Source organism: Cynocephalus volans, chromosome 8 (genome assembly GCF_027409185.1).
Source record: "Cynocephalus volans isolate mCynVol1 chromosome 8, mCynVol1.pri, whole genome shotgun sequence".
NCBI lineage: Eukaryota > Metazoa > Chordata > Mammalia > Dermoptera > Cynocephalidae > Cynocephalus > Cynocephalus volans.
The window spans coordinates 96,242,095-96,255,017 of NC_084467.1; the positions used below are offsets into that span (position 1 = coordinate 96,242,095).

Here is a 12,923-nt window from a genome sequence, read left to right on the forward strand (position 1 = left end):
CGCCGCCGCCAAAAAACCCCAAAAAACAAACAAAAAACCCCCCGAAAAGATCAGGGACGTCTAGGAACCTATATTTTATAAAACCTCGATGCATGGATCACAGTAATTTTTGATGTTCAATTCAGTCTTCATGAGGTAACTATCCAGGAAGTGGAGTCATCCCTCTCTGCCACCTTCAGACATTTTAAATAACGAGAACTGAAACTTCATAGTGCCACTTGGCAGCAGATGCTATCTGTATAGATTGAAGGGTTCGAGTGGAAAGGGACTGTAACAGTTTGGTTTCAGGACTTGCAAGTACCTTAAGTATCTGGAAGAATCCCTTTAATATCTGAAATATTCAATAGTACATATGTTGTCAAACTTACTAGAAATGGGAATTCATTGTGCAATATTCTAACAGGTCTACCATTTCTTGCCCAATCTTTTTTATGACAGCGGGTTTCTGTAGTGATTTATAATTTTAGAAGCCACATTAATGCATTGATTTTCAGATGCCTTCAAACTCCAGATTTTTGAACCGTGTTTATAAGACTTGAGGCTATAAAGCACAGCACAAATTGATACAAAGAAAAGGGATTTGAGTCCCAGGTAATGAGTCAGTGGCAGAGTTAGAGACTGAACAATAGTAAGGAGCCAGGACCAGGGAGATGGAACCCTCAAGGAAAAGTAGAGCCCAGCAAATGACTAAACCCAGGAGGTCTGAAATCTGTTAAGTGTGACATTAGCATAAATATTAATGCTACTTAGAACTGCTAAAATTAGTGTTTGTATGCTCATTAAGAGAACAGGCTATGTCCATTCTTATTTCCCCAACACTTAGCCTGGTGCCTGGCACATAAAGGTTTGCAAGGAATGTTGATGGCTCTGTATGGTTGGAGTAACTTCAGTTTACAAAATGTCAATATCTGTGTCCTGCCAAAAACAATGCTGTTCTGTCCTAAATCCTTGTCTTTTTAGCAAGATGACTTTCAAGTTGCAAATATACCCAACAGGACTAGTTTCTAGAAGTTGGGAAATTTGCCTGCCATTCAGAGTAGTCCAGGTGGCAACTCGTAGTCCATGGGTAACAGACACTTTGGGCTTCATCTTGCACAAATCTATTTAATGGAGGTGGGCAGCAGTATATTCCACTATGATTAATTAGTCCAGGGGCCTGTCAACACTAGGTGGAGAAGAAGCCACCATCCTTCTTTCGGGAGTAGCCTCCATTGGTGGCTGCAGTGTGAGGGGACACTGTGGAGAAAAGAGAACAGGGAGTGGGCTGTGAATAGTCAGCATGTCCCCTGGTATTAGTGTGATATGTGCCAAGTTAATCACTGCTTTCCAAGACCTTCCTTGATCCCTGATCTTCCCTACTAGCCAGGGTTCATTTAGAAAGACTTCTGCACCACCCCCATCTACCCACCCAGTCTTGTAACCCTTACCTATGGATCCCTGGATGCTGTGGATGGACTCCTTCTTAGGGTTGATCCAGTATCTGATTTTAGCCTGGGAAGTGATGGGGAATGGAGGAGTAGGTGGTAAAAATTCTCCAGGGAATTGGATCTTGATTCTAGAAGATGGTGTGGGGAAGAACAGGGGAGAGTGAAATCAGAGAGAAAGGTGAGGAGGGAAAGATAGTTGCATGTGACTTCAAAAATAAAGTTGCTGCCGTGGTTTGAATGTCCCCCAAACTCATGTTGAAACTTAGGGCTGGCCAGTTAGCTCACTTAGTAGAGTATGGGACTGATAACACACAAAAAAAGAAAAACTGAATTTGTAATTTAAAGAAACCTTCCAGCATGTTGGCACTTAACCCCCAATATGGTGGTGGAACATGGAGCCTTTAAGAGGTGATTGGATCTTGAGGACTGTGCCCTTGTGAATGAATTGATCCATTCATGGAGGAATGGGTTGATGGTTTAATGGTTGTCATGGGCATGGTTCTGTTGGCTTTATAAGGACAGTGAGTGCGAAGGTTAAGTCTTTCTTTTGACTTTTCTTGCCGTGTGATACCCTGAGTTGCAATGGGACCCTGTAGAGAGTTCCCACCCAGAGTAAGGCCCTGTCCAGATGTGTTCTCTGGACCTTGGACTTCCTAGCTTCCAAACTGTAAGAAATTGTGTTTCTTTATAAATTATCCAGTTTCAGGTATTCTATTATAAGCAACACAAATGGACTAATAACAGCAGACAAAGGCCTTTTTTTTACCCTCTGTGAAATAAACCAAAGATGTTCTTTGTTTATATAGATGAGCACAATGGTGGAGGATTTCTGTTCATTTTAAACAATAAAAATACAGAAATTACATCACAGATACAGATGTAAAAATGCAGAAATGTGTATATAAATGAGTACCTGTTGGTTGTTATTTCCCAGGTGACCACTTTACCTTATGTGATGAATGGCAGCATCCTTAAGGTGGAGAAGCTCTGCTTCTACCACTTACCCATGGGTATCCTGGATCGTCTCCTGGTGTAACAGTATTTCACATTTGTTCTTGAATGCCCCAGTGTGGTGGTTGTACAAAACTGCTAAGCGAAAATCCAGGTCATCCTTCGGTACCTACAGGGGTAGTCAATCCCTCCAGGGTTAACTCGGCTACGTATGTCCACTCTAGTCAGGTTCTGTTAGGCTTTACTCTTCCTCAGAAGTATAGTGATTCACCTATTGGGTCTGAAATTCACCAACTTCTTACACACTAAATTGTTGTACATGATAACATCTTAACTCATCAATATGGAATTGCTTCCTTTATGGTTAGGTATAAGGACTGGTGAGCTCTTACTGGAGACATGGGATACTGTCCCTGACTTGAGCTTAATGAACTTTACCTAATTCATGGTTATATTTAGTCCTTGTTTTAATCAAAAGAATGAAATATCTGGTAAAATGGTTTGCTTCAGATAACTGCCTGGAGCAAAACCAAAGCCTTCTGACTTCCCGGAGGCCAGATAAATTGGTTTGGGTTTGGAAGAATCTTGGATTGAGGACAAAAGGAAAGATGCTGAAGTAGTTAGGGACAGACTACCTTTCAAAAAGAATATTAATGAGCCCTAAATGGATATAAAGAGAAATAGAATGTCAATGCTAGGTACCTCGGGATCAAAAAAATTGGCATCTCGCCTCATGGAAGTGATTGTGGCTGTTGAGCTGAGCCGATTCCAAGGTTCCTGTTGCTGAGCAAGGTGATTTGGGTTCTTATATGGCAATTTCTGCAAAAGAGAAAGCACATCCAGGACCTGGTTACAGGAGGACTTGCCAATGTGTTAGCTTCAATGACATCCATCCCCTTATTCCATTCTATTTTGTTTGAATCTTAGAGGGACATCTGCAAAGAAGAAAGATATGGGGCAAAACTCCCCAGGTTTTTGATACTCTTAAGTTTTCTTAGAACTGACAGAAAAAGGCCAGGAATACAGGGAAAGGGGTGGAGTGGGACAAGGAGGGTGAAGGGTGGGGAGCAGATAGGAAAGAAGAGCTCAGGTGTAGACATCCTGAGTTTGAAGAAAAGGTGAGACTTCCTATGCAATTAACAGGTAGAAAATTGGAAGTGTGCACTTGTTAGAGAAGAGCTCAGAACAATTAATGTCTGGGATGATCTGGAGGTCGTCCACATGAAGGAGTAGCTGAGGCCTACAAAAGGGAGTCTCACCAAAAGGGAAGAAGTGGTTCATGAAGATTGCACAATATTATAACTGGGAGGGGGAGGCCCCAAAAAGAGGCAATCAGGGACAAAATAAGGAAAGCGCACTGTCTAAGCTTGTCCCCTCTCAGGCCCATATCAAGTCAGCCACCGAGTGCCACCGGTCCTGCCCTTTGCATCTTTCTCACATCTGCACCTATCACCATCACATGTGTCACTGCTGTAGATCCATAATTCTTCCTCCTGGAGATTGCTGCACCTGCCTCCTAGCTGATCCCTCATCTCACTCCCATCCTGTCCAATCCACTGCCACTTGTGCTTTTTAAAACACCCATCTGATTGATTGTGTCACTCTAGTGCTTAAAATCCCGCCATTATTCCCCACACCCCCAGGATGAAATCCTCACTTACTGGCATGCTATACACAGCACACCCAGTCCACCAAAGCCACTTCACCCCCAAGCACTCCATGCCTCCATGCCACACTTATACTTCAGCCCTTAGGGACTGTTTGCAGTTTCCTAAACTGGCCATTCTATCTCTCCTTTCCATGCACCTGCTGCTTCCTTTGCCTTGAGTGTCTGGTTCCTGTTTCCTTCCTCCTAACTTACATTTCACCCTTTCTCTGACCTGGCCCAGCTAACACATATTTGGATGTCAAAACTCACCTGCTCTGTGAAACTTTCCTTTAAGTTCTTGGTTCTCATGCTACCCTACATATAATTGTATCACAACACATGTGCTGTAGTGCAAGCATTTTTTTTTTTTTTTTTTTGCCTTTTTCGTGACCGGCACTCAACTAGTGAGTGCACCGGCCATTCCTATATAGGATCCGAACCCGCAGTGGGATCGTCGCTGCGCTCCCAGCGCTGCACTCTCCCGAGTGCGCCACGGGCTCGGCCCTAGTGCAAGCATTTTTGCTGTTGCTGTTGTTGGTCTGTCTTTTCAGCTAGAGTTCCTTGAGAACAGGAGCTATATCTAATTTATCTATATATCCTCAGTGTCTAGGAGAGTACTGGTGTATAATAAATAATAAATATTGAATAAATAAAAAGAAGCTATTTGATGTTATTAAGCCACAGTCACCATTTACTTCACCTTATTTTGCAACACTTCAAATATCCCAAACACTTCTACCAGAAAATAGATTGTCTAATTCCCAAATCACTGACCACAATCATGCTAAACCCACACACACACAAACACATCGTGGCATTAACCAGAAGACATACACATTGTGAAGACATGTATAAAGCACGAGCTGGTGAATTTCAGAGGATTCTCTCTCACTCTACGGTCTCATTTCTCTTCAGAGAACAGTTTTCCAACTAGAGAAAAGGGTAGTTTGATGGAACCTGGGTCCTCCCATTACTTATACTAATAAGTGTTTTGGGCTGAGAGAGCCCCTTATTCCTCTAGACTAGAGCTGTGTATTTCCCTCTGCTCAAAAGCACCTCTGAAACGTTAGCAGACCTGAATATGGGACAGGGAGGCAGGCAGAAACACACTTCCTGGTACCCGACTCAGTGTCCCTACCAGAGTCCTTTATGTTACCGTCTCGGCCGGTCACATCGACAGAACGACTGCTGGCGACCTACCAGGAATCTGCGTAAGAAACAATACCTTGGAAGCCCGCAGTTTTCCTAAGTAGGAATCATCGTTATCTAACGTAGGGTGCTGGAAAGGGTCCCGTGTGGGAGGCATGGTTAAATGCCGAGCGCGATGCTCTTAAGAGGGATGGGAGGTCAGAACAGCCGCAGCACAACCTTGCTAAGATCCTAATTGTTTGGCACGCCTAGTTTCGGTTGCCAGGCAACTGCCCGGCCATTTATGACTGAGATGAAGTCCCTTCGAGAAGGGCGCCACCTGGCGGTTCAACAAGGAGGTCCCTCGGGAGGAAGCTACGGGAGCGCCAAGGGAAAGCGCCGCTGGGAGTGACAGGGAGCCCTGGATTTGCACTTCTGATCCTCAGTTGAAAAACTCCGGCCTCTCATCGTATAGGACTCCTGCAGAAGATTTCAGTTGAGGAAAGAAGTTCTAAAAGATGACCCCAAAATTTCCTTCTCTCTCGCACTTCACAAAAGGCTTTCCTATTTTCAAAGCAACGAGAGAATAGGGATGTCAAGAGACCGAAGAGCCCACGTGTTGTGCTTGGAAAATTGCCAGCTAACACAAACTCTCCTTGCTTAAACTCGATTTAACTATTCGAGTCCAGGGCTGCTTATAGGGCCGGTTGTTAAAAGCACGGATGGATTTGGCGGGATGGAAGTAAGAGCTCCAGAGGCGACTTTTGCAATAGGTAATGCGTGTGTATTGGGGCCTCTCTTCTGGGCGATGACTTCTGGAAGGAAGAGACGACGTCTCAATCTTCTATAGGTTCACATGCCACGTTTGCAGAATTAGAGATGCTCATAAATAGCTCCTGGCCCGAAAGAGCAGTCGCAAACATGAATTTGTTGGCGATGGCTCGGAGGATATTTCTACCGCGTTCTTCGCACGAGCCTCGTGCCCGCCTGTTGGGCCGGTTGCACGCCCCGGGCGCGAGCAGTCTCACGCTGCGCGCGCCAGCGGCGGCGGCTGCCATGGCGACCGGCAGGTGAGCGGCAGAGCCTCGCGTGGTCCCTGCCCCACCCACGCGGAGGGAAAGAGGCGACGGTTGTCAAGGCGACGTGGGTAGGAGGAGGAGAAGAGGACGGAGGGAGGAAGGATGGGCGGCCTTGGCGTAGCCGCAGGGAGGTGACTGAAGCGAGCCCAGCCCCTCGCATCCTCCCCCTGTGTATCTCCCTCCCCTTTTTTTCCGCCTTCTGCCCGCTGAAGCAGCAGCCGCTGTACCTGAGCCGCTACTTCAGCTCGCTCGGGACAACGCTATGGCTGAGCCTGAGCACAGCCACCATCCCTCTGCCAGAGGCAAGGGGAGAACTGAGAGGTGCACACCCCAGCTTCTGCGGCTGCTGCTCTGGGCTGGGACCGCCTTCCAGGTGACCCAGGGAACGGGACCGGAGCTTCACGCTTGCAAGGAGGTACTGTTCACCCCCTGACCCGACCTTGCTTTGGGCAGAAGAATCTTGGATCCCAGGCGGAGACCTTTGGGACCCAGGCACAGACAGTGTCAGAGGCTACGGAGTTTAGGTTTCTCTGGGGATGAGGCTTGTGGGGGGAGGGAAGAGGAGCCGACTGGCGTCATGGGGAGGCCAACCAACTGGAGGGCTCGTGGCATAGACTGTCCTCGCAGCTTGGGGCGCTGAGCTCAGCGAGAAGGGTCCCAGCTCCCAGAAGAAGAGTGACCTGGGTCCCTGGACTCAGACAAGGGAGCAAGAAGACATGAGTTGTTTTCCAGCTGGGGTGAAGTTACCTTAAAGTGGTTGGCAACAAAGATTATGTACAGAGAGGCAAAATAGAAAGAAGGAAGGAGAGTAGTGGATAAGACAAGAGTTAAGAAGGCCGGCAAAAAGTAGAGGAATAAAGTAGAAATCCTTGTGATTTTATCATGGTTTCCGAAAGCAGAGTGTGAAGGTGGGAGAAGTGCTATTGGGACCGTAGGATCCCATCAGCTCTCTCTTTCTTCGGTATTAAACGTCAGTTACATTTTGCAGGCTGCTAAATGTGGATCCTCATTATAGCTTCGCCTCCCCCCAGCACACGTTGTTTAGTGTACCTGGCAGCACATGACCCACCTTTGTCCAGATTTTGAGTTCTTTAAGTGCTCGTTTTCTGTCAATCTTTACTCTCCTTCCCTGCACTTCTGCTAACATATGTCATAGGTGTTTTTCAAGGTGTTTCTAAAAGGTTGGCAACATAATTCAAACAATAGTTAATGAATGTCTTCCAACCAAAAATGCCTTTTGAAAATTCTTTTTGAAAGGACACAAAAAGGTATTAAGTAACAAAATTCAGTAGTTTCTACATTATTGAAATAATATTTGGTTGTGCTGAGTAACTTTTTAAAAACCATATGGCAGAGGCAACAACAAAATATTTACAAAAACTACATCGGGGAAGGCAAAATAAAAGTCCTGTTATCTCTGTGAAGATGTAAAAGATTTCATAATAAGTCAAGAGTCTAGCACTGTAAAAGTAATCCCAAAGGACATACTTTGCTAAGGTTTTGAGAGGTTAAAATATTTTTTTATAAGTTGTCAGTTTTAACTGATTAGCAACAACAACCCATCTCATATGGAGATATATTATTGTGAAGGTGTTCTAAGCATTAGACTGTCTAAAACAGCAGATCATGAAGAAGTGGGGGGGGGGATTTTTGTGTGAATAAAGAGGTTTCACTTTGAAGATTCGTGGATATGGTATAAGTAACCTCAATCATTGGGACTTTTGATACCTTTTATTAGTCCCAGTGACAACTGTCTACATTTCCACCCAGCCTCTTCATGAAGCCTGTTTTAAAGATGGCTGGGAACAGGATGATTTTGTCAGTGACTATGGCTCACTGGCTTTCATGGCCTATGTTCTAACCAACCAAAATAATGAGTCCAAGCAAGCCCACTTGCTTAAGAATCAAACATGGGAGTCTCCTGAGCAGAAGGTGAGAATCTTGCAGTTCAACTACCAATTCTTTATTTTATTATTATTATTTAATTTATTTCTTTTTCTTTTTTCAACTACCAGTTCTTACTGAGATCTTTGTCAACTATGGAAAATATGAGACATTTAAGAAATTAAACACTTCATATCACCTTGATTTGGCGGGAGGGAAGAATATTGATACTTGAGAACTCTAACGTGTACAAATTTTGCCTTTAGTTATATTTAAATGGCCAATATTTGCCTAAGCAAAAGGTCTTGCTGCAAAGCATGAGCTCAGGGTGGTGGAAAGCTGTGGAGTTCCAGTCCTATTACTTACTGTACAGTTTTTGGATCTGTGGAATGGGTATTACAATCACCCCTACCTCAGAAAGGATTGCTTTGAGGATTGAAAGAGAAAACACATATAAAACACAAAATAGAGTTACCTAACTCTCTTCCCTGTTAGCTTTTTACCATTAGACCTACACTCCGTGCCAAGTTGAAATGACTTAGGAGGTGTGCTCATTGGCCACAGGCGTCAGCAAGTCCTGTTTACACTTTCCTTGAGCAAACAGTGGCTGCTGAACACCCTCAACTCCAAAACAATAAGGAAGAGAATAAACCCATTATTGTAATATTCTTCTTTTGTCAATATGAACTGATCCAACAAGTTTGGGGGCTTCGAAACCCAAGTGGTGAAAAACCAATTCAAAGTAAACTAGCTCTTTTCTGTGCTTAATCTTTATATGAATTTTTTGTGATCCTACGTTGGGGACAGTCTAACGGCAGGGACAGTCTATCAGGCCAAGGCTGACCCTAATGACAACAGTGCTGTTGCAGCCTTGTTTGTGAAAGCTGAGGCATCTCTCTGGATCTAATTGGGAAAGAGAGCTTTAGCTTGACACCTGAACTCAGGTGGCAGAGAGCTGGGAGTTCTAGACTGCTGGATGTGTACCGGGGCTTGGCGTTCCTTTTAAAGTTTTACAATAATCAGGATCACCAGTGGAGCTAAACATCCTGTATGATGTTTGTCTTCATGAATCATTTCTTTAGCCCTGTGCTAGCCCAGGCTAAGTGCTGACTGAGAGCCAAAGGAGCATTTCCCACAGCACAATGAATCTAAATTAAATGAGAGAGGAGTAGAAAACTGCTTTTAACACAGTCTGCCTTGTCCTGAGGCTTTAGTGCTAATTGCCCCTAAAGGGACATTCCAATCTATATTGAAAAGCCAAAGGGGCTGAGGAATCCAGCAGACATAAATTGGAATAAAATTTGTTGAGTGAGTGATGACTGTGCCATTTAGTAAGGATGCTACTTGAAGCAAGTTAACTAGCTTCTGACAGCCTCAGATTCCTGATCTGTAAAATGAGGTTGGTAATACCTATCTCACAGGATTGTTGTGAGGGTAAAATTAAATTAGATAACACATGTAAAGTGCTTAGTACATACCCTTGACATATTCGTAGTTGCTTAAGAAATGTTGGTAGGCAGAAAAGTTAAGTACACAAGTTATGACATATAAAAGATGACATAAGGTTACCATGTGGTAAACAACGCAGGAGTGGCAATATGAACAGTTGGTTTGACCGGCTTCTGTCATAATCAGTAGAGTTTCAATGGGCAGAGATGGAGGAAGGGTGCTTTCTAGATAGAGGGAGGAGCCTGGGGGAAGCTTCACAGGTGGGAAATGCAAATGCTTCTGGGAATTGCAAGTAGAGCAGCTGGCTGAAATGTGGAGTAGGTGTGGGGTACAATGGATGATAAGTTAGAAACTGAGTGGCGAATCCCTGAAGGATTTCTGGCAGAGATAGCTGCCTGCTAAGAGTGGATTAGCATGAAAATAAAGTAAACATGGTGGAGGTAGGCCAAAAGGTGAGAGCAGAGGGATGGGTGAGGAGACCAGTTCAGATGATTTACTGAGGTCCAGGAGGAGGTTAACAAAGAGACTGTACTGGGATGGTGGCAGTGGGATAAAGGGAGAGGCGTATATATGAAAAATACCCGAAAGTAGAGGTTAGAGGATTTGGCAACTGATTGAAGGTGTACGGTGACAGCAAGGGGCAAACTGAGGATTTTTGTCAGGCTTTTAAAGTGGGAGAATGGTAGGAGTCACCAGCGCAAATGCAGAAAGAACAGCTTTAAGGAGCAGAGTTCTGACTTCCTTTTCTTAGTTCTGACTTCCCTGCGATCAGCCCCTGGAGGAGGTGGGGAAAAGTCCAGAGCTTTTGGCACACTACTTCATAAGATTTAAAATGATCCTTTGGTTGGGAACCATAGAGTGAGGTTGGATGTTTGAGCCACCCTTCCCTATTTGATGAAGAGAGAAAATTAAAACACTCCATTTATTATGATGTAATTGTAGGCTAGAAGATGTGCTCTTTTTGTCTGATATTAGAGGGGGCTACTGACTAACACATTCTTGGGATCTAAAGGCATTTAAGAAGTTATTTTATCTATTCTCCTGTCTCAAGGTAAGAATATACTAAAACCAAATCAGATTGATGATTATCTGACTTTTTTAAAAAAAAACTTTAAAAATTACAAAAGTGGCACATTTTATTGGCAGACAAATTGGAAAATGTAGATAAATAAAAAGAAAATAATGAAAATCACTCATCCACCACTCAAACTATCATTTTTATGTATATATTTGTGAGAAAGAGACAGAAGCTTGGTACAGAGTGTGAGGTCTGGACAAAATTGGGTGGGCTGGGTTCAACTTCCAACTCCTCCACTTAGTACCCTTGGGGAAGTTATTCAATCTCCCCTGCCACAGTTTCTTCATCTTTAAAGTGGGAATATTGATAGAGTCCACCTAATTACTATAATATGACAATTAAGTCAATTAATAAATGCAACTCGCTTAGAACAGTTCCTGGTGCATAGTAAGTACTCAATAAATGTTAACTGTTACAATAAGATTTTTTTCCTTGTCTCCTGTTGTGGGGATCCAAACCCCATTGGTTTTATGATCTACCAATAAGATTTTTAGTGGAAGTATAATTAACATTGTCTTATAGTAGTAAAATATTATTAAGAACTTGAGGGTGATAGAAGTGGGTTGAACTGAAAAGGGAAAAGGAGTAGATGTGAAAGATATTCTAAGGAAAAAGTGGATAGAACTTGGTAAAGAGAGTCAGGAGAGCATAGTAGTAGAGTCTGGAGTTGTCCTGTCCCACATGGTAGCCATCAGCCATGTGTGGCTATTGAGCATTTGAATAAATTTTTAATTTTATTTCATTTAAATTGAGTGAAAAGTAGTTAAAATACTCAACTCAGGGCTGGCCCCGTGGCCCACCCGTGGCCCACTCGGGAGAGTGCAGCACTTGGGAGCGCACTGGCGCTCCCGCCGCGGGTTCGGATCCTATATAGAGATGGCCGGTGCGCTCACTGGCTGAGCGCGGTGCGGGCAACACCAAGCCAAGGGTTGATCCCCTTACCGGTCACAACAAAAACAAAAAAAAAACAACTCAACTCAATTATTGAAAACTTTTAATTGTGTTTGGAACAACTTGTGTATATGAATCTACTTTCTTAACTATAAATTTTATGAACTCTAAATAGAGAAATACTAAAAAGTATTTCTGATGCAAATTTAGTGCCTGAATTGAGATATGCTGTAAAATGTTAAATACATGCCAAATTTGGAAGACTTAGTACAAAAACAAAAACAAAAAGAATATAAAATGTTTCAATACTTTTTATACTGATTACATATTGAAATAATAGTTTTAGGTACTATCTAAATAATGTACTATTAAAATTAATTCCACCTGTGTCTTTTCACTCTTTTAAATGTAGTTACAGGAAAATCCTGTGTGTAGCTCACATTAGAGTTCTTCGGGACATTGCCAGTCTGGAGGTAGTAGCTATGCAAATCTGGTGCCTGCAGTTGAATCCTAGTTCTCCCATTTCAACTACATTACCTTGAGCAAAATATTCACCTCTCTTAGCCTCCACTGGAAAATGGGGATAATTTAGTTCTTGCCTTTTATGGATTGCTGGGAGGATTAAGCAAGATAATGCTTGAAAAGTGCTTTGCAAAATGCATTGTGTATAGCTCAATAAATGTGCTTGTTACTGTTTTATGATCTACTTTTATCTTTTTTTTTTTTTTTAAAGAAAAGATGACTGGTAAGAGGATCTTAACCCTTGACTTGGTGTTGTCAGCACCACGCTCTCCCAAGTGAACCACGGGCCGGCCCTTATGATCTACTTTAAAAAAAATTAACAGGAACGTAGTCTAAGTCACTAAATGGTCTTGCATGACATAATTTTAGTGATGAACTGGATGAACTACTATGGCTAATCTCTAATGCTAATCTTTCTTTACTTTGACCACCTGCCTCAGACCCATCCCTTCTCACCTTCTAATGTTTTTCTTTTTTTTTTTTTTTTGTCTTTTTCGTGACCGGCACTCAGCCAATGAGTGCACCGGCCATTCCTATATAGGATCCAAACCCGCGCGCTCGCAGCGCCGCACTCTCCCAAGTGCGCCACAGGCTCGGCCCTCACCTTCTAATGTTGGTCAGCAATTTTTCCCTCTCTGTAGTCATCAATTTTTCCCCTCTACTGAATCATTCCTAACAACCTTCAAACGTGCTATTATTTCTCCTATCTTAAAAAATAGGGGAAAAACCCCAATAATTTCTCTTGATTGCCACTTCCTTCCCCTTCCAACTGTCACTCTATTTTACTGCTCCCCTATATAGCAAAATCATGTCTATAATCACCATCTCTAAATCCTCTCTTTCTCCATTCCAAGCCGACTTTCATC

The 12,923-nt window shown here is 43.2% G+C and overlaps 2 protein-coding genes across 4 annotated transcripts in view; one reads left to right on the forward strand and one right to left on the reverse strand.

Moving 5' to 3' along the window:
- Positions 1-1,165: 1,165 nt before the first annotated feature.
- Positions 1,166-5,332, reverse strand: CFAP276 (cilia and flagella associated protein 276). 2 transcript variants are annotated; one of them, XM_063103574.1, is made up of 5 exons: positions 5,252-5,332; positions 3,081-3,197; positions 2,432-2,547; positions 1,428-1,555; positions 1,166-1,236 (listed from the first exon to the last, which is right to left on the reverse strand). In XM_063103574.1, exons 1-5 carry the CDS (start codon positions 5,330-5,332, stop codon positions 1,166-1,168), a joined length of 513 nt encoding a protein of 170 aa, XP_062959644.1. The 2 variants fall into 2 exon arrangements, with proteins under 2 accessions (XP_062959644.1, XP_062959645.1); XM_063103575.1 differs by lacking the exon at positions 3,081-3,197.
- A 1,163-nt stretch (positions 5,333-6,495) lies between these two features.
- ELAPOR1 (endosome-lysosome associated apoptosis and autophagy regulator 1) overlaps positions 6,496-12,923 on the forward strand; it is an 86,641-nt gene continuing 80,213 nt past the window's right edge. For both annotated transcript variants that reach the window (XM_063105377.1, XM_063105378.1), the window contains exon 1: positions 6,496-6,648. In XM_063105377.1, the coding sequence (XP_062961447.1) occupies positions 6,496-6,648 (153 nt within the window). The remainder of the gene's footprint in view (positions 6,649-12,923) is intronic.